The sequence below is a fragment of the Rousettus aegyptiacus genome, unplaced genomic scaffold, assembly GCF_014176215.1.
Source record: "Rousettus aegyptiacus isolate mRouAeg1 unplaced genomic scaffold, mRouAeg1.p scaffold_m13_p_4, whole genome shotgun sequence".
NCBI classification, from domain to species: Eukaryota; Metazoa; Chordata; class Mammalia; order Chiroptera; family Pteropodidae; genus Rousettus; species Rousettus aegyptiacus.
In genome coordinates this window covers 35,603,272-35,624,449 of record NW_023416307.1, presented here as the reverse complement: position 1 = coordinate 35,624,449, position 21,178 = coordinate 35,603,272, and the positions used below count along the sequence as shown (strand labels likewise).

At 34.6% G+C, this 21,178-nt stretch overlaps 1 protein-coding gene across 9 annotated transcripts in view; it reads left to right on the top strand.

Annotated features, from left to right (window-relative positions):
- The window catches only part of TBL1XR1 (TBL1X receptor 1), a 141,242-nt gene that overhangs the window by 94,987 nt on the left and 25,077 nt on the right, over positions 1–21,178 (top strand). For 6 of the 9 annotated variants that reach the window (XM_016157534.2, XM_016157793.2, XM_036219638.1 and 3 more), the window contains 5 exons: positions 5,398–5,500; positions 15,605–15,750; positions 17,841–18,063; positions 18,802–18,934; positions 19,283–19,424. In XM_016157534.2, coding sequence (XP_016013020.1) covers positions 5,443–5,500; positions 15,605–15,750; positions 17,841–18,063; positions 18,802–18,934; positions 19,283–19,424 — 702 coding nt within the window. In that variant the 5' untranslated portion in view covers positions 5,398–5,442. Of the gene's footprint in view, positions 1–5,397; positions 5,501–10,120; positions 11,072–15,604; positions 15,751–17,840; positions 18,064–18,801; positions 18,935–19,282; positions 19,425–21,178 lie in introns of those variants that run through there. The other 3 variants (XM_016157944.2, XM_036219639.1, XM_016157872.2) reach the window with 2 other exon arrangements.

Here is a 21,178-nt window from a genome sequence, read left to right as displayed (position 1 = left end):
GTCATAATGTTCAAATTATTAAAGATACCCTCTTAACTCTTACATAAAACAAGTGAGATATAGAGCTAATGATTCTAAAAGGGTAATTTCTCCTTTATTAATAGTGTGAGTAAAAATTATCTAATGAGATTGGGTCTTTAAACATGTTTAAATTCAGCATTTATTGTTAATGTTAAGAGTGGTAGAAATTTTTTAAGGAAATATACTACTTTGCATCTCTTTGAACTTAATATTACAGGCAGCAATGAAAAGATAATTCGTAAAATGTTTGACAAATAAACCATAGTTGTAGTTCAGGGCTAATACACAAAATGTAAATGGTGTTTTTTTTTTTTTTTTATCATTAATGCTTTAAGAACTCTAACAAATAATTTGATTTTGTAGTATTTTTTGTTGTTTTGTTAGTATTAAAAATAAGCTGAAATGTGTATTTCATTTAGAGCTTAATGTTTCTTCTTGAGATTCTCTGATTATTTATAAAACCCAATGTTGCACTTTACAATTTACAAAAGTAATTTGGGAAACATGATTTCATTTAGTAAAAGTTTGTAAAACCTTTTAAAATTTACCTTTGTAAAAGTTAAGAATATACTTTATGCACATTTTTAAAACTACATTGGCAAAGACTTTAAAGTGAAGTCTTCATTGTAACATATTTCATACACACAGAAAATGGCATTACCTAATATCGGTAGGATTTTAAATATTTTTAATGAGGCGGGAAACTAAGGGCAATGTATTTTTGGTACTACTCCTGAGAATGTTTCATGGAAGGAGGCAGAAGATTATATGGTGTTAATATGTCCTGTTATCTCATTGGCTTTGATGATTACAGGACAGAATGGATTCTTAAAGATAGAGGCAAATTTTTCAAAAAGGCATATCCTAGCAATTTTGAACTTAATAGTTTTTAATGTCTCTGATGAATAATCAGTTTTGAAGAATATTTTTGTGAAAGGTGTATATCAGTTTGTCAGGGCCGCCATAACGAGATACCACAGACTAGGTGACTTAAACAGCAAATTTATTTTATCACAGTTCTGAAAGCTGGAAGTCCAAGATAAGGTCCCAGCAGGTTTGGGGCTTTTTTTGAACTCTCTTCTTGACTTGCGGATAGATGGCCACCGTCTTGCTATGTTGTCACATGGCTTTTCCTCTGGTATCCAAAGTATCTTTCTCCTCTTACAAGGATACCGGTCATGCTGGGTTATATTCAGATTTTTAGAGGTCCTCCCTCCTAGCCTCATTTGAACTTAATCACATCTTTAAAGATCTCATTTCCAAATGTCACATTCTGAGGTTAGGGATTCAACGAAGGAATTCTAGAGGGATGCACAGCGCTTCAGATGGTAATAACTACTATGACTTCACTAACACATAAGTTGATTTAATCTCTCTTCTTTTATTTCCCCTCCCACTTTTTTTTGTTGTTGTTGTTACGATAGTGCAGTATTTTCACAATGTGTCTTGGTTTTAACAAGACAATTTGAACAGAGTTTTTATGATAAACTCAGTGGGTAGCATGGCGGTGGCTGAACTGTTACTTTGCTTCACAGCAGACTGAGAACTTAACACCCAACAAACAAAATGATTTTGATAGATGATTCTGTGTGAGTTCAGAAGCTGTTATTTTGCTGGGTGTTATGGCCTGTTTGCGACTGCAGAGACTGACCATTTAGGACAGCCAGTCACATCCCTGTGCATGTAAGCTGTGTGTGGGGCCTTAGCAACATATGCCATAGCTTGGAATTAGCAACTTTTTCGGACACTCTAATGCTAAGAATTTTAATTCTTTGGGAGGGTCTTTTTATACTATATATTCCATACTATTTATTCTTTTCTTGTACTGAAGAACATCAGTTTAGTATTTGAATTTCAGTTCTGAACATACATATCTTGATGTAGAAATGGCTCATATATCTCAGTGCTCTTACATTTAAATGAGGGTTATAATGCTGGGGAGGAAATTAAATAATGTGTAAAGGTCTAGCTCCATATATAACATGTAGCAGTTACTCAGTAAATGTGAATATTCTCATTTCATTTTTCTTGCAAATCAATGAGAAGCAGTGTGCACATAGATAGCAAAAGTAACTTGATACACATAAAGACATTGAATTGAAGGGAGAATCAGCTCCTTCAACATTTTGTCTGTTACAGAAACCTGTAAACCATCTGCATTTTACACTACACTCAGATTCAGGGTGTGTGCTCTCATAATTTTCTATATATTTTCTTATCTAAGTTAGAATTAATTGTCTTTCTTTCCAACAACCTGTAAAATCACAAGATCTAGCCCTGGTCATTATTTAGCCATGTCTCCAGCATCTATCAGAGTTCCTAGCGCATAAGAAGTGCTCAGAGTATTTGACTGAGTTTATGAATCAGTCAGAAAAATAGTGCTTTAGAGTGGCTTCCCCCCTCCCCACCGTGGTCTTTGGTGATTGTATGACCGCTGTGCTTACCTTTCACTTGTCACCACCCCACTCCTCAGATGCATCTAATCAGCATATGTTTGGATTGGTTTATTACCCCAGAGAGATAAAAATACAGTGGTCCTCCATTATCCACATTTTTACTTTCCATGGTTTTATTTACCATAGTTTGAAAATACGAAGTGGAAAATGTCAGAAATAACAATTCATAAGTTTTAAATTGTGTGCCATTCTGAGTAGTGCGATGAAATCTTGCTCCATCCCTCTGTGAATCATCTCTTCGTCCAGGATGCCCACACTGTATGTGCTGCCCACCCCATGTCACTTAGTAACCGTCTCGGTTATCAGATCCGCTGATGTCGTCTTGCACTGCTTGTGTTCAAGTCACCCTTTTGCCCCAGAGAGCAAAAGTAGTGATGTTGGCAGTTTAAATATGCCAAAGAGAAGCTAGTAAAAATGTTTCCTCTCCTCTAAATGAAAAAAGTAAAATTTCTCGACCTAATAAGAGAAGAAAAAATGATTGTATGCTGAGGTTGCTAAGATCTATTGTAAGACTGTCTTCTATCTGTGAAATTGTGAAGAAAGAAAAAGAAATATGTGCTAGTTTTACTGTCACATCTCACACTGCAAAAGTTATGGGCACAAGTGTGTGGTAAATGCCTAGTTAAGATGGAAAGGGCACTAAATTTGTGAGTGGAAGATACGAAGAAAAACGTGTTTCTGTTGGTTGGCAGTGTGTTGCGCCAGAAAGCAGTAAGCTGCCTGAAGACTTCAGCAAGGGATCCACTGAAATGAGTGACCGCACTTACATAACTCTTATTCTAGTACATTGTTGTAATTGTTCTATTTTTTATTAGCTATTGTTAGTTTTTACTGTATCTAATTTATAAATGGAACTGTATTATAGGTATGTATGTGTAGAAGAAAACATACATAGTACAGTACATACAGAGTTTGGTACGATCATTGCTTTCAGGTGCTGAGGATCTGGTAATTTGTCCGTGGATAAGGGGCTACAGTATGTTGAACATTCGGGTGACTGTACTTTGTTAATTTTGGCGGGGGCATGCTTTTTTCTTTTTGTGAAGATAGATGTTACTTTTCTTCTGTGGTTTCTCATCCCAGTAAATGGAATGACCACCCATCCAGGTGTCCTAAAGGAAACCTTTTTTCCTTCCCTTTTCCTCATCCCTGTATTCAATCATTCACCCCTTGAATCTGCTTCCTAAATATCTTTGGAATTCCTCTACTCTACAGCTCCAGTGCTACAATGCAGGTTTTTTTAGTCTTCTAGATTTCTACGTCATCCTCCTAACTTTGCCTGCTTTTTCCAGTTCACCTGCCTTTCAAATATAAATTGAGTCATTCTCCTACCCTGCTTAAAATCTTTCAGTGCATTAATTTTCTCGGATTCTTTCAAGGCCCCTTGGAATATGGTTTTATCTGTGTTTTAAATCTTGCTTCATGTTTTGTTACTCTTCCTTCACCCAGACTATCCTCTGACTGTTGTACTCACTAGATTGCTTCTGTTCCCTGCCTTCCTCCCCCAGACATTCATGTTCTCTCTGCTCCTGTTCATCCTTCGGGTCTAAACACTAGTGACTATTTCCTCTAAAGTATTCCCAGACTGCTAAATTTGATTCGACCTTGCTCTGTGTATGTCCTTTGGAAAATTATTACCTCCTCATTTGTCTTCCTTTCTGAGATACAGGCTTGATGAGTGCTTGGTCACCATTCTTTCCACTGTTTAGGGCAATAGCGGTTCCTGTCACATAGTAGCCTACTCAAGTGCTTGTTAATTTGTGTTTTTTAAATGTAGTGTTAACTCTGCATCATAAAGAAATCCATGATGTGACAGAACAGTCAGCATAGGCTCATAAGCTTAGATACCCCTTTATACCAAATGGATGTTAGTATATCCTTTTTTAACAAAGGGCCAAGAAACTGTAGTCTGTGGGCCAAATTTGGCTTGTTAACCTTTTATAAGGACCACAAGCCATGAAAGTTTATTTTATTTTATTTTATTTTATTTTATTTTATTTTATTTTATTTTTAAGTGCTTGAAAAGAAATCAAAATATTTTATGATACAACAGTATCATATAAAATTCAGACTTCAGTATCCCTGAATAAAGTTTAATTGGAACATGGCCGCACATTCGTTTAGATGTCGTTTGCTATTTGCTTTTGTGCTGCGGCCACAGAGTTGAGTAGTAGTGACAGACTGTATGGCTGTTAAAGCCTAACGTATTTGCTGTCTGGCTCCATACACCAAACCCCCCCAACCCGCCCCCCCCCAAAAAGTTACTGACTACTTCAAAGCCTGTATGTGACGTAAAAATGGATAAGTATAATTAGTCATATTTAAGTTATGTCTTAGTTTCCTTTTTTCCCCTTCCTGCTAGTTCAAGGTTTAAGTATGTCCGTTAAGGTAAGGGAGTATCATTTGAGTTTTCAGAACTGTATTCCAACTTCTCTGCCTTATACATACCTAGAGCTTTTTGAAACTTGAACACTGCAGATTAGATGTTCAGAAAATAGAGAGTTCTAATCCTAGGGAATTATGTAGACAAAATCAACGTAGATGGCTCACCCCAACCCAATGGTCTAAAATCAGTCTTTTCCTAAATAAGTAATACTTCGATTCTTACATTTTACTATTTTTACAGTTGAGAAAAAGGAAACAACTCTTTATGCTATTTGATATAGTCATGAAAATATGATGCTAAAACCCTCTTATAAATTTTAATCATTTTTGCCAATATGTTAATCTTGCAGAAAAATAGACCCAGCCATGTTTTGGTTGTGTAATCTATTACTATTGGAAGTAACTTTATTAGGCAATAATAGAACCTTCATTTAACATCATATAATAAAATCAAATGGTTTTTACAACATTGTTTACATTTTGTTTTAAAATATTTTATTGAGAAAATACTTAATTAACTTTGTTTTATTTTTAGGGTTATATCCTGTGTTGTGACCTCATGGTTTAAGTGGGAATAAAGATGAGTATAAGCAGTGATGAGGTCAACTTCTTGGTATATAGATACTTGCAAGAGTCAGGTGAGTACTTTCATAAAGTAAATAGGCCTCAAATTATTTTAATATTCTCAAAATAACCTTTTTTGCATTTGAAATTTGTATCAGTCCAAACTGTTGAACTTTGTATGTTTCCTTAATGTCTGGACTGCCACCTTAAAGCTATGTGTTACTGCATGGTTTAACTCTCTGACTCTTTCAAATATGTTGGAATCATCTCAGGCAAATATTTGTAACAAATGGTTTGGCTTTCACTGTTCAAAGACCATCTTTATAACTTGTTATGAAGTGAGATTATTGCACATGGTTAGTAGGAACATATAAAATTTCAGAAACCATCAATTTAATAATGTATATTCAGAATCCTTAGCAAATGTTACTGGTTTTATTGCAGTTAGCATTTCAAAAGCTAGATTTACCATATCTTTTCAGAATGCTTTCATGAATATTATTCCAATTGATTAAGCGTATTCTTGACCTGAATTCTTACTGATGTTTTTTATTGGGGGATGATTAATAAATATAAATCATTTAAAGTCATTTGTAATAAATATTAAATCAGTCATCGTTCAAGTTTTCTAGATAGATTAAAAGGTGGTGTTGTAAACAGAAGAAAAACTACAAGGGAAAATGTGGGATAGAGTAAGCAAAAAAAAAAAAAATGTAAAAGTTAGAAAAGAGAAAACTTGGATTGGATGGGGCATAGGATGATGGAAAAGATTGACTGCAGTGTTACCAGATTGTTAGCATGAAATGGAATTATTTGGTGCTTGACATTGTCATGCTGGATAGGTTGAATTTTAGAAATTAAATTTTGAATTTATTGGAATGTTTTTAAAAATAGTAAGGTAAGGTGTGGTATTAAAGACAATTTTAAAAAGACAAGTAGTCTTGTGAGAGAGGGTGGAAGAAATAGAATAGAACATTGAGTTCTCAATTTTCATTTTGAAACTCCATTTATTCTTCTTATAGGGAGGGCTTAGCTAGTTGTCCTTTCTTATACAGGGAATGCAAACGTGGCCTTAGATCTTAGATCTCACTGCTTTCTGAGATGTTCCCAGCTGCACTCCAGTTCTGAACATTTCTCTTGGGCCAACGTTTTCTATTCCCAAGCACCATTACTCCTCTTGAAACAGCTGAGAAAATGATGCTGGCAAGGGCAGAGAGGGAAAAAGAGAGAAGAAACAAAAGTAACTAATCAATGTAGAATAACTTGTTACGAACCTTTGAATTTAATAGATCTTGATTTTTTCAACTTGTAAACTGGTATTGAAGGCAGATCCAAATAGGACATCCATACAGTACTCTAAGAGAAAATAATTAATGAGGTGGAAAAAGTAGTGACCTCATGATTGTTACATATATAACGTGTATACACATGTTTAGATAGTGTAATGTAGTTCTTTTGATGAAATTGGAAAGAATTTGGTAGATCGAAACAAACTCTTTTTTCTGCCTTTGCATGTGACCACGGTTTAAGCTAGAGCTTTGAGGCCTTGGACACTAAAGCAGATATACGTTGTGATGGATCAGTGGATGGAAAATATATTATAATGGCTTGTATGTGTATTGTAAAGGCAATTTTTTTAGGTTAAGCCATATGAAACTGTTTTTAGAGATGAGAAACAGTCAAATTAGCTCTACAGCATTTACCTGTGCTGAAGTGAAACAAGGCAAGATGAAGTTAAAGATGTTAAAGAACATGCAAATCTTATTTCCAAACAAGTCCAAAAATTGGTGTTTTATGTTGCCATGAAAAAAGAACAGCAAGGAATAGCAAGTGAAAAGGGCAGTAAAATAATATTCTGGATTAATTTCCGAAAGAGTAGCCAGTGATTAAATATTATCAAAAGTCTTAAATTGCTTAAGTTCTCAGAGAAAACCCTTTGAGTTTCATGTTTTAAAGGATCTTACGTTGCAGTAAAAATAAAGCAAGAATTACATTTTTAAAACTTTGTAAGATAGACCGATATATATCATATTGTCCTTTATAATTATTTACTATGTTCTTAGTTATTCGTTGTGCATTCTTTAGAAGGCTTTATACTTTACAGTGTACTGGTGATAAAGTACCATGGTAAGCACATCTCAAAATGTGAACACCAGTTCCTTCATAAAAGTTGTAACTTCCTATTTACATCATGCGTTATAGGGGAAGACGAGACTCGACTGATGGCAGTTTTTCTAGGAATGCAACTTGCCATAAATTTAAGAACCACCTGTACCAGAGCTTTAAAGTTTGATCCTCTGACCTACATCAGAATCACTTAGAGAACAGCAAACAGGGCCCAGGAATCCGCATTTTACAAATGCCCCCAGGTGATTCTTAGGCATAATAAAGTTTGAGAGACACTGGTCTATATTAATTATAGGACTGTTAGAACTTGACAAGAAAGTTGACACATATGTAACATGTTCACAGTATCTTGAAAGGAAAACTATACCTAGTAACTATTTGAGATAAAGTAGAAAGCATGAAATACTGTACATGTTGAGATTTGGAATCTGAGAATATCTCCTAAAGAGGGAGCTGCCTCTAAAAGTAGTGTATTTGTATTCATAGACAATGATGATAAGGCATGTTTATATCAGACATCTTTTTAAAATTACTTTCAGGAATAGGAGCTAGGAAAGAGTTTTAAAAATTTATATTTCTGTCAGATAGAGCTGAGAATCTAAACCATCTCAGTATTTGTCACCTATTCCAGAAGCTCTTTCTTGGTTCTGATTTCCATTTATACGTAATCATCATTTTTGTAATTGGTTCTATTTTGAAATCAACGTAATTCAGAAATTTCTTCGCTAGGTTGTTTTGGGTATTCAATATATTTATCACCATAATTTATAAGAGATACTGAGAATTAGTCATTGGATATCTAAGAAATATGATGTAAATTACTGTTAGGCCACAGTAACTTCACTTAAAAGATTTAAAGCAATGTAGAAGAAACTAGAATCTTAACATTTCTACTTTCCCTATAAATGAGTACTAAATCGGATTAGGAGATAGGAAGGAAAGAAATAATCATGACGAAGTGTCAGTGCAAAGACGTTAAAGGACTGGTTTGCAAAGACTATCACAGAGGAAAGTAACATTTCCTTCTTGTCTCTATCTAAATGCTCTCAGTCAGAAAGTGCAAGTACACTTTATAAAAGTTTTGTTCAGTTTTGATAAAAATGTGTATTTTATTTATAATAATGTTTTTTCAGTAAGAACTTCTAATATTTGTTCTCTGCGAACAGAGCTTAATCTTGTTGACACAGTAGTATCCACCCCCAGAGAGGATAAAATCACTTCAATTGTTTTAATCTTAAATACTTTATACTATGTGGTGATCATCCTATTTGACTATTATCTGCAGTAGAAGACACATTATCTGTTAAAGTCCCTCTCTTTCCCTCCAAGTTACAAAACTTCTCAGACCTTCAGTTCTGCATCTATAAAATGCTTGTTAAAAAACATTGTCATATTTAGCCTCACATGTTTTATAGATGTCTGTTTAAAATAAGCTATCCTCCCCTGTACATTAACACTAATTAAGATAAAAGTATATTTATTGTTGGATATTTTTATTAAGTGTTGTGACTTTTAATTTTTCTCAATTTCATCTCTAGAAAGTTCACCCTAAACAAATTACTTTGGTCACCACTATTTTTACATTTATGAATTAGAGTTCCATATTCAATTTTATTCCCTAGGGAATAAAATAAGTTATTTTTTTTTCTCTTGAGAAGACTTGAAAATTGAGTGTGTTTGACATGTAGTACTGTAAGTAACAATTGACTTAATTTGTATTCTCCCTTTAATTAGTGTTCACCCAAGGGCATTAATAATTTGATTGCCCTAATAACTCATATCCAGCAACCAAATGCAGATTAAGTACTAAGTTGTATATGCTTATCTGTGTGTATATAACAGGATCTTATAGGGTTATTTTAGAAGAGCTGAGCTGGCTGGAGCTTTTTACCCCCCTTCCCTTTTTGCATTTTTCCATTTTCCCTTTTGCTTCTTATAGTTCTTCAGTTTCAGTTAATTGTTTTCTAGAGAAGTTGTTTCTAGCAATTATTTGTGAACTTATGGCACCTGTTTTTCTTGTAGGTTTGTATAAGATGTAATTTTACTTTGCTTAAATTGTGTATTTGGTTGGAAGAATTTTTGATTGTAGATTTAACTGTCATCCATTGCATGTTTAAGAGCTCAATAACATTTCTATTTATGATGTACTTGAATGTTGGCTGCTATGAAACAGTTGTATTTTGCATCTTATGATTGAAGACTAACTGGAAAATGCAAAAACAATGTCATTATTACTGAGTTATTTTCTATATATTGTGATTCTGAATACCATTATTATTTTTTTAAATCCTCATGTTTTTACAACTGAAATTCATCTTGCCATACATTGTCCATTTGTGAGAAGGTGATGATATATGTAGGCTTAAAGCATTTGGTTCATGAAAGAGCATCCTTTCTCTCCCACAGCCCACCTCTCTCCACTGTTTTCCAATCTTTTCAAAGGGTGTTGCATCTCCCTGGATATAGGCCTTGCACCACATCATTTTTTTTTTTTTTCTGAGATGGTGCTCACTTTACATGTTTTGTTTGTTTATAAGATTACATGTCACACACACACACACATACACACACTCGCATTCTCTCTCTCAATTTAGAAATCTAAAAATGACCATAGTAGGCACAAACTAACTTGAATGTTTATATATAACGTTTAAGTTTCTGACCTATGACAAAACAGCAGAGTCCATTCATTCATTTTTTTTTTTTTCATTTAAAGATTTTGTATTAATCCCTATAGTAAAATGTCAGCAATCAAATGACAGAAGTGTAGTTTCTCTTGATTTGGATTAAGTTAACTGGGCTAGGTAAACATTCCTTCCTACATATCCTCCTGCTGATGCCGTTTATAAACAGACTTTAATAACTGAATGGAGTCAGGTTAAACTGGCTATCAGTAATATGCATCAAGCTATGCAGAACAGGGCGAGGAGAGTTCAGAATCTGGTATGTCCACATTTAGTCTTTTAATTTCTATGTGTAGAATGGTCAGCTACAAAAGTACAAATAGGTATACAGAGTTCTGCTTTATAATCAAATAGAATATGCATCAATGTTGATTTGACACATATAGTTGTTGTACACATGGCTAATTAATAATAAACAGCAAGCAGCTGTCATAAATGCTGGTAATTACTATGCTTTTATACTTCCAGATCAGTTTTCTCTTCTTTTTATAGGCTGTGAATGAATATTTTGCTGATAGAGGAAATTCCTATGCACATTCCTACTGATATATTTGTTAAAAGACAAAGGTCCTTTAATAGTTGCCAAACAGAGAACTCATTCAATCTTGATAGTCATCTTGTTTTTTTTTTTTAAAACAGCCAGCATAGTGAGAGTATAAGAAAACATATAAATTGCTGATGGCATTATAAACTTGCACAATTTTGGGAGAAAGCATTTTGGCAATCATGAAAACTTACTTTAAAATGCTCATGTCCCCTTCAACTTTTGAGGGAATCCATTCTGAGGAGGAAAAAAATATACTTGGCAAAATCCTATACACATAGATATTTGAGGTAAGCCACTTTGTAAATAGTGAACATTTGGAAAGTCGAAATATGCAGCTATGGGATGAATAATTTACTAGCTAAGTACATTTACTGGTTGAATATTATGGTAATAAAATTATTTTAGAAAATATAATTCATATGAAATGTTCAAAATGGCCTATATATTTTAAGAGCAAAATTAGGGCATAAAGTTGTATAGCCAGTGTATTTTGCTGGGGGAAAAACCAACATATAAAGAAAAAAAGGGAAATACAGACATGCTAAAGTTGCATTTGGTTTCGGTATTGTAGTTGTACTTTTTTTTCCTTCTCCACATTTTCCTCTTTTTTTTTTTTCTTTTTAATAGGTGCTGGGTTTCACTCTTCAAAATTCAAGATCCCCTGCTTCTTTTTACCTTTTCTAAAATCTTTAAGCATTTAAGTGTGGAACTTTTAGAGTAATAAAAATCTAGGTCTGTAGGACAGAGTTGGAAATGGATTCAGGGGCACAGGCGTGTATGAGATGGTGACAGCAGGGATGTAATTTTATGGGCTTTTCTGACCTGAAACTTAAATAAGACCTTGGATAAATCAGATTTTTCTTCCATACTGTGGCACTGTGTTGTGATAAAAGTTAAGCTCTGCCTTAACTATTTCTTGTTTAGATACCCTGTACCATAACCATGAGGTCAAGGCCCACTTTTTATGTTCCTGTATTATTTGTTTGTAAAGTAGAATTGTCAGGCTCTGGAGGACTAGCTCCCCTTTAAGAACTCAATCCCTGTCATCCCAAGGGAGAGCACTCTCTGAAACAAGCAATACAGCAATACTCAGAAAATGGTGGTTTTGTGATTTTGTTTCTTACTTGGGTGCGTAGTCTGCTAAGTAACTTGCCTCCCTTCTCCACCAATGCTTGCCTTTATCATGGAATTACTAAATACTGAACTTTGTGGTTTTCAGGCTTATTCCTCTGTGGAATTTCTTTTCTACCTCCCAACTCTTAATCACCCTGGTGAATATGTACTTGATTACAGAGGTATTATTTATATCAGATTTACTCTTACCCCTGGAAAGAAGGGATGCTATTTTAGGCAATCGGGCCAGACTTCCAGCATTTCACAGTTGTAGGTTGATCCCTTTTGCCTTCTAGTATGTAAATCAAAGCTGTCCGTGAAAAAGTATTTCCTGCATATGTATATTTACAGATAAAAGGAAATATTTTCTAACATAACTCTGGTTCCAGTTTTAGTTTTGTTTTTCAAGGAATATTTAAGTTGTGTACTTTTTCTGGATTCATAGATTTTCTGATGTGCCAAGAGACATTGTGGTAGAATTGCATTCTGATTTAACAGATGTCTATTAAGCACCAGTTAAATTAGATAATGCTGTCATTTTTCCAGAATTAAGAGATCAGTAGACATGAATCCTCCCTTCAGGCAGCCCAGCATACATATAACATACAACCGTAGACACATACACAGTGTGGTAAGTGCCGTACACATAAAATTAACTGATTAGCATAGAAGAGATAGATAACCCCTGGAACAGTGAAAGGAAGGGCTTCACCATCATTCACATAGGAGAAAAGTGCCGAGGACCAGCTAAAGCCCAAAGGCATGAGTTAACAGTGCATATTCACAGTGTGACATGTAATTGGCAATCACTCGAATTTAATGTGTAGTGGGAAGAAGTGTGGGGCTGTGGAATTGGGGAGATGAACCTGGACACATAGGGTCAGATTACAGAAGTAGCAGTATACCATACTTAGGAGTTTGGCCTTTATTGTGAAGGCCAAGGGGTCATTGAAAGTGCTCAAGTAAGGTGTGACAGAATCAGTTTTTATTTTACAAGTAGTATTCTAGCTGTAGTGTGGCAAACACATTGACCTGGGGAAGAAACGAGAGGAACTTATGGCACTCATAGTCCAGGCAAAGGATCGATTGAGCTAAACTCTGGGTTTTGGCAGAGAAGGAAAGCTGGTGACAGAGACCAGAGATGGGATTGATAGCTTTGGCGAATGGTGGAATGTGAGGGTCGTAGGTAGGAGGGTGACTTTCAGGTATATAAGGAAGTAAAGTTAAAAATTTCTAAAGAATAAGTTATAGGGAAGGGGAAGAAAAGTAGTTTTCAACATAATCATTTTAAACTACCATGTAATGCTATGACTAAAATAAAGAAAAAATGATAGGTGAATGCAACATTGATCTAATAAGCAGATGTGTGAGTATTGGCCTCTGTTAGAGTAAACCTTAATGAGAAGTGCCAAAGCAGCACTAATGACCACTTTAGGGCTTCCTTGGTATTTGAGAACATTCTAAGCTCATGTGCAATAACTTCAGGTACATGTAAGCACCTGTGATAGCTTCTCTCCCTGTCTGACAGAAGAAATTCAGAATTATTCAACATCCCTGCCAAAAATTAACATTGTTCCACCTGGAACTCTTAGAATGTTCTTGGGCATAGGCTTGAACTCTATCATCTAATTAAACTGGTTTAAATTTAATAATTTTATTTCAGTTATACTCATGGATTAGAGAGTGTAGAAATTGTGAACTTTTTTTTTACAATTTATAAAGCTTATGAAAATCAACCACTTTTATAAAACCTTGCTAATAAGAAATCTTAATGTTTCAGGCACTACTGAAACCACTTTCTAACACTCGTGAGTTGAAACAGAACAGTGAGGCACTTATTTTATTTTCTGTTAGTAAGAAGGAGCTGCTCTGCCTTACATAGCTTTATTCTTGGCCCTCTTCTGTCCAGTAGGAGCAGTAGGGCATAGTGGTTGTGGCTGTGGTCTCATAAATGAGTCCTTATTCTCTTAGTGGCTGTTTTCCCATTTGCTAATTCGATTATTAAAAAAAAAAAAAAAATTGTGCATGTTTTAGGCTCTCCATAAACGATAATTGTTTATCTTCAAATCTTAATTAAATCTTAATCTTGAAATCTGTAAGCCACTTGGCTGTTTAGCTTTCTTTCCTGTTTTTAATTTACTGCAGAATTTTTTAAGGGAATTATATGTAACTGAAAATGTAAGTCTCCAGCCTACTTTTTATGTATTTCACTGCCATATCTTTTACCTTTTCTCCTCATCCTTCCCAGTCTTTATTCTCAGCTTTCTACCCTGGTGACCTAGAATCTTCTCATATTCAAGTAGTTGTGGGTTTCCTGATAGGACACTGTGCAAAATGGTGATTTTGTTTTTCATTGGTATATTTCTTAGCCATCTCAGTGAACTCAGATTCTGCTGAAAACTATAAATGTGTATAAATGATCTTGCCTGTTGAAAGAATCCTGAGGTTAATATGAAAGTGTCTAAGGTAACATCTCTTCATGTCTCACTATGGGTAGTTACCCCAAAGAGGGAAGGTAGAAACCATGAGGAAAATCAACTTAGGTGTACTTTGTCTATTAAACAATTAATAATAAAACAATGTTTTATTATCGACTGTTTATAAGTGCCACACAGAGCCTCAGTAGAAGCACAAAATGTAATAAATAAATATAAATAAAAAGAAAGACAGACATGGACTAAGCACTAAAAAAACTAGGGTAGACCGCTACACAACAGTTATTATATAGATTAACTCAGTTTAACTAAGATTCAAATAAGCTCATATTCACATACTTTATTTAATTAAGAAGCTTCTTAACATTTTATATTACTTGTCTTATTTAATCGATTGTTTAAAATACATGCGTGACAATTACTATTTAATGGTAATCTCTGATGGATATTTCGGTGGTGAGAATATTCATTATTGGGTCTGTCAGTTTACTAGAATTTTATTTTTCCAATTTGATGTTGACTCATATAAAAAGCAAGGCCAATGTAAAGAGATTTTTATCGAGTGTGTTGGTTTTAAGTATTTCAAATTCAAGAATTACTAATGGAGACAAATTAGATTCTCACTTGCTAACTCATTCTTTAAAACTTAGATGGGTTATTATTAAGTGGCAAAGAATTCGTAAGAATTAGTAAAATTTTTTAGCATTTAACGCATACATTCACTGGATTTTAAGCATACAGTTATTTTTCATTATTAAATTTCTTGTATTAGTTTTCATTTCTTATATTAGTTTTAGTTTGCTTTTGATTTTCTAAGTAGTTTTAAAAACCTGCCAAAGATTGAATTTATAAGGTGTTTTAATACTTGTATGTAGAAATTTAAATATAGTACAAAAATGCTAAATGTCAATTTATTTTGGTCGAGATTATCTTGAGTGAAGCAGTTGAGTCACATAATTTCCAAATGCTTTTTTCTAACTTTAAAGTTTGATGCTATTTATTGAGGGAACTTACGTGCCACTGCTAAATTTCATATGTACTAGAAATTTTAAATGGTATATTATATAATCAAAGTGAAAAGGAAAATGTAATGATTAACATGTTTGGATTTGTTATTTCTTTTGTTTAAACACATATTTGACCTTAGCTAGCAGTCTGGGATTTCAAATGGGAAGAAAAGGATTTCGAAAGATTGTAGGGGCTTCTCATTTGTGTCTTCAAGCTTATTGCCAGTAGGAGAATAAATTCTTATACCTTTTCTTTTGCTTTTAGGATTTTCTCATTCAGCGTTTACCTTCGGTATAGAAAGCCATATCAGTCAATCAAACATAAATGGTGCCCTTGTCCCACCTGCTGCATTGATTTCTATCATCCAGAAAGGTCTACAGTATGTAGAGGCAGAAGTTAGTATTAATGAGGTAAGGAAGACTTATTTCAAGATTAATTCTTACTCTTAAATCTGTCCCTATCCGATACCTTGTTTGCTCATTCATTATCTGACCAGCATTTCCGGGTTAACGAAATTGAAAAGCTTTTTTCCTAATGTAGCGGTCAGGTTGCACAGGCAAGGTGTGTTGGCTGCCAGCGGTAAGGACTATTATCTGTAGCTTATTTCCCTTTATATGGTTTTATGAGTGAACAGTAAGAAACAGTTTTCTGTAAAACAACAGCAATGTGCTCTGGAATGCTAAGGACCATATTTGATGGTCTGAAAGATCAGAAAATCTAAGAGTATTTGGTTATACCTGATTTTGGAAGGAAGTTTAAAACAAATGCTAATTCTTGACATTATTACCTATTTAAGGTCCACACACAAGTGGTTTAACTCAGGTGTCAGCCGGCTCTGACCCATGAACCAGATCCTGCCTGCTGCTTGTTTTTGTAGTTTGATTGGAACACAGCCATGCTTATTCATTTATGTATTGTCTGGTTATTTTGTGCTACAATGGCAGAATTGAGCAATTGTGACAGACCTTATGGTCTGCGAACCCTAAAATATTTACTGTCTGATCTTTTACAGAAAAAGTTTGCAAACCCTGGCCTAGGTGAACATTTTAATGTATGGTCAGGATTTATGATATGTGCAGCTTTTACCTTATTTTCATTTCAGAAATTAAAAGATTTCCCTTTCCTTTCACAAGTATTTTTAAAATTGAAGCATCCATGGTTTCTGTATTAGTATTTAATCCTATAATTATATAGTATACTAAAATTGATTTTATTTGTTTCCTCATCTCTTTAACTGAAGGATCCACTAACACTAAATCAAATGTGTCTTCACTATGTTTTAGCACTTTCCTTTTCAGAGTACCCTGGTGCACAGGGTGATAAACATTATCTATCAATAGCTAGAGATGAAGTCTCATTTTATCTGAAAAACTTTTTGTAGATTTAATATAGTACTCCACAGTGTGTTTGTGTTGATTTTAATATTTTTAAGTTATTAATTAAAATACTTTCTTCTACTCCTTAAATTCTCCATTACAATTGCCAACTCAGAAAGATGTGCTGTGTTTTTGTAACTCAGAACAACCATCACACCATTACTGTCAATCAGCTTAAGTGAGCCAGGCTTCACATACTCATATTGCTAGTTAATTTACACTGTTTCTGACTCGCTTTTTGTTTGTGTCTCTTCTTGTGTTCACTGGAGAAATTTTTATTAATTGTGAACTTCCTAATATCATTGAGAAGGGCTTTGGAAAATTTTAGCGAGTCCATAAAATTAAAGAGCACTAGTCTGTGAGTTAAGATGGTACTTCTCAAATTTGAATGCACATAAGACTACCCCAGAGAGCTTGTTAAAACACGGATTCTTAAGCCCTTCAGAGTTTTTGATTCTGTACGTTTGAATTTACATTTCTAACAAGTTACCAAATGATGGTGGTCCTTGGCTCACACTTTGAATAGCACTGGTTAAAAGAGTCCAGCTGCCATTGACTAGCTGTATAACTTCAGCAAGTCTTTAAACTTTATCGTGCTTGCATTTCAATGTTAGTAAAACTAGATGCTATACAGCATAATGTCTGAAGTCTATTTCTGGTTTAATATTTTAATCAAATCACAAATTTTAAGACCACCATACTTCTATTTTAGAATATTTTAGTTTTATAGAAGTATTTACTGTGGCACTGAATCTTTCATAATTGTACGAACGGTTTCACATTAGACATACTTTTGACTATCAGAATTTTGGAATTTAATTAATAAACCTTTTGTTTTATCATCTAGGCTTACTTAGTCCTTTCAGTATTTAAGCCATATATGTGCAACATGTAACAATAAGAACTAAGTGAGGAGGAAAAGTTGAACAGCTCTTTGCAGTTGCTTCATGAAGTTTCCTTATTCCCTCTGACTCCTTTCCTTCTATATGCATTCAAAAAATTAGCTAAAAGTGGTTTTTTTTCTTAGAATGATGCTTTTAAATTTCTACTCTTGACTTATATGAATACAAGTTACCCTAAATTTGTTGCCTTTGATTTTTCTTCTCACAATTTTCCAAATCCAGGATGGTACCTTGTTTGATGGCCGACCAATAGAGTCTCTGTCACTGATAGATGCCGTAATGCCTGATGTAGTACAAACAAGACAACAAGCTTACAGAGATAAGCTTGCACAGCAACAAGCGGCAGCTGCCGCAGCTGCTGCAGCTGCCACAAACCAACAAGGATCTGCAAAAAATGGAGAGAACACAGCGAATGGGGAGGAGAATGGAGCACATACTATAGCAAGTGAGCTGAGATAGAATTCTCAAAAATTCCTTTTCAGAAGAAATATTTTGTTTTACAGGGATGTTACACCTTCAGAGCTAAAATAACATGATCTCTATTATTTATGCCAGCTTTTTCCCCTAACTCTTATCACACCATTGAGATTTTTATTCCTAAAGCTCCAGAAAGTTAGATTTTTTGGATTTTTTTAAAAATACTTAGAAACCGTTTTTCTGTGGTTAAATGAATTTTGTATCTGTATTTGATTTCTAAATAAAATTTGTAATACTAGTTATTAACAAATATAATGCAGCTTTGGCATAGAGATAGGAAGGCAACTCTCTTGTTATATGAATGATATCAGCAACCCCTACTGGCAGAAACTCAGAATAATATTGGTATGGATTATATTTAATTCAAACCATTTTATCATTTTGGTCATGTTTGGGTCTACCTTTTTACAGCTCTTTTCTACTCTCACTCTTCACCTCCCACCTCTAAACACACTCACTCACATACATCTTTTAAAAATAGTATGGTCATACTTAACTAAAGGTAGGAATTTATTTTCCATGTGTTAAGTACTGCATAGTCATTTTCACCATTGTCTGACATAGTAAAAATATGTTGCATTATACATTACAAAGAAGGTGTTTGTTGATTAAGAACATCCCCCCCCCCCCCCCCCCCCCCCCCCACCCCCGGCAGATGCTGTAATATAACCTAACTGGAATTTGCTACTTGTTTCATGTGATGTAGATAATCATACTGATATGATGGAAGTGGATGGGGATGTTGAAATCCCTCCTAATAAGGCAGTCGTGTTGCGGGGCCATGAGTCTGAAGTTTTCATCTGTGCCTGGAATCCCGTTAGTGATCTTTTGGCATCCGGGTACGTTTCTCAAAGTGAAACTGAGATGGATTTTAGAAAGTGTCTTATTGAAGTATTATTACATTTTATAAATGCATTGCTCACATTTTCAGATTTCTGTTGCTGTTTTGTGGTTATTTTGCCTCTGTAAATTTTTATTTCTTTATGAAGTAATCTTAGACGTTTTCATTAAACTTACTTCAGGAGTGCTTGGGGCCCCCAAAATGGAGAAAAAATACTAGAGTTGAAATTCCTGATAGGCCTGTTTTATTTGCCTTATTAATCTTAGGATGTCAGTAGTTTTTATTTAATTTGATTCTTGGGTACTTGAGAATGTTATGGATCGAAAATATATTGTATACTTTATAGGTCTGGAGACTCAACAGCAAGAATATGGAATCTTAGTGAAAATAGCACCAGTGGCTCCACACAGTTAGTACTTAGACATTGTATACGAGAAGGAGGGCAAGATGTCCCAAGCAACAAGGACGTGACATCTCTAGATTGGAATGTGAGTATCCCTATACTGTCCATGATGAATGTAGTTACTAATGTACTTAACCTCTCTGAACCTCGACTAATGGCAGGGTTTGTCCATTCGTTCAGCGGTTCTTGGGTTTCACTAACTAAAAGAACAGCAAGCTCTTGGGGTCCTCACTCCCTGATGTGGTGTTAAAAAAAAAAACAAACAAAGACTGGCCCTTGAGCACTTAGACCACTGCTCAAGGTTCCACTTCCAGCCCTTCAGTTTATCTGGCAGCAGAACCTTCATAAAACTGATGGTCGACCACTCTCTGCTTCATCTTCCTCACATGTAAAGTAAAGTGCAATAAAGGTACCTGCATAAGTGAAGTAATGGGTGAAAATCGATAACGGGCGCATGCTAAGCCCTTAATTACTAAGTCCTCTGCCAGAGGATAAGAAAAATCTATAATAAAAACATATTGTTCTGTTTCTCATTTTACTGTGAACTGATGAAAACTTCACTGCCAACTACCTGTTAGGGACCATTAGTCTAGATTAATTCTGAGCTTTAATTCTAGCCATAGTAATCTTATAATTCTTTGACTCAGTATATGGTATAAGATCTTTCAGAGATAATTTGAAGACTCTGACTTACCAGAAAGTTTGATTTTATTGTTTATAAAGCCTTCACCCTTTCAGTTTCAAATATACGATTAATAGCTGTGTATTTCCATTCTCATGATTCCTTTCTTGTAACTTTGCATCCATTTTTTACTTGCCCTGCATCTACCCCCCCCCCCCACACACACACACACAAACACATGTTGTTGAGAAGCCTCTTAGACTCTCTTAGTGTTAACAGAATTTTAAGGGGGACTGTCCTTTCCTCAGCAGGTGAACAGCTGTCCTTAAAAAAGGATTACTCTAGCTAAAGTTCTGTTCCTATGAAATTCTTTCAAAACTCATAACTATAGGTGTTTATCGTTATTGTTGTTGTCTTAGCATTCTTCTGAAATTCCCAGCAATGTATTTACTCTTCCCCTTATAAAGTTGACATATCTAAGAATGGAAAGAGGTTTATCACATTGCAGTATTATTTGGTTGATGGGTCAGGACTAATAATTATTTTCTTAAAATGGGATCTTATATCTTACGTCAAAAGCCCTACAGCAGTTTTACGCTGTTTGGCTCAGAGGCCATGGTAATTTAATGAAATTTATAGTTGACACTGAAAAGGATGGTAAACAAATGTTGGTTTCTTGAGCTTGGTGGTTCTGAACTGCAAGTTATAGTTTTAAAAAGTAAGGACTTTTCAAAAAATATATTATTTCTCTGAACTTGAATCTTCCACTAAAAGGCAAAAACATTATCCTTGATTAATAGTTCTTTTTCATGACTAAAGCAAGAGCCCAGGACATATTTGATGTTTAAAATATTCTTTTCTGACTTTAGTGGTCCATGAACTAAAACATTTGGGGACCATTAGATTAAAAGAAACTTCCCGTTGTGCAGAGACCGGAAATAAGTTTTTGTTGTTGGCTTCAATATGGCTTCTTCTCCCTCAGGCAGAACCATAGGGGGTTTCTAAACCTTGGCAGAATTGACGCTACAACCCCCAGATCGAGCATTCATTTGCTTGTCACTTACTTGTGTATAAGCTTGAGCGGTCTGAAAAGGGTGATCTTGTTTTCAGCGTCCTTACCAAAAAGCCTCAAGAAAGTATACTAAGTAAAGCAGGCTTTCATTCTGTGTCTCCAGTGATATTTAATGCACTCTGTAACTTGCATTTCCATAGACTGT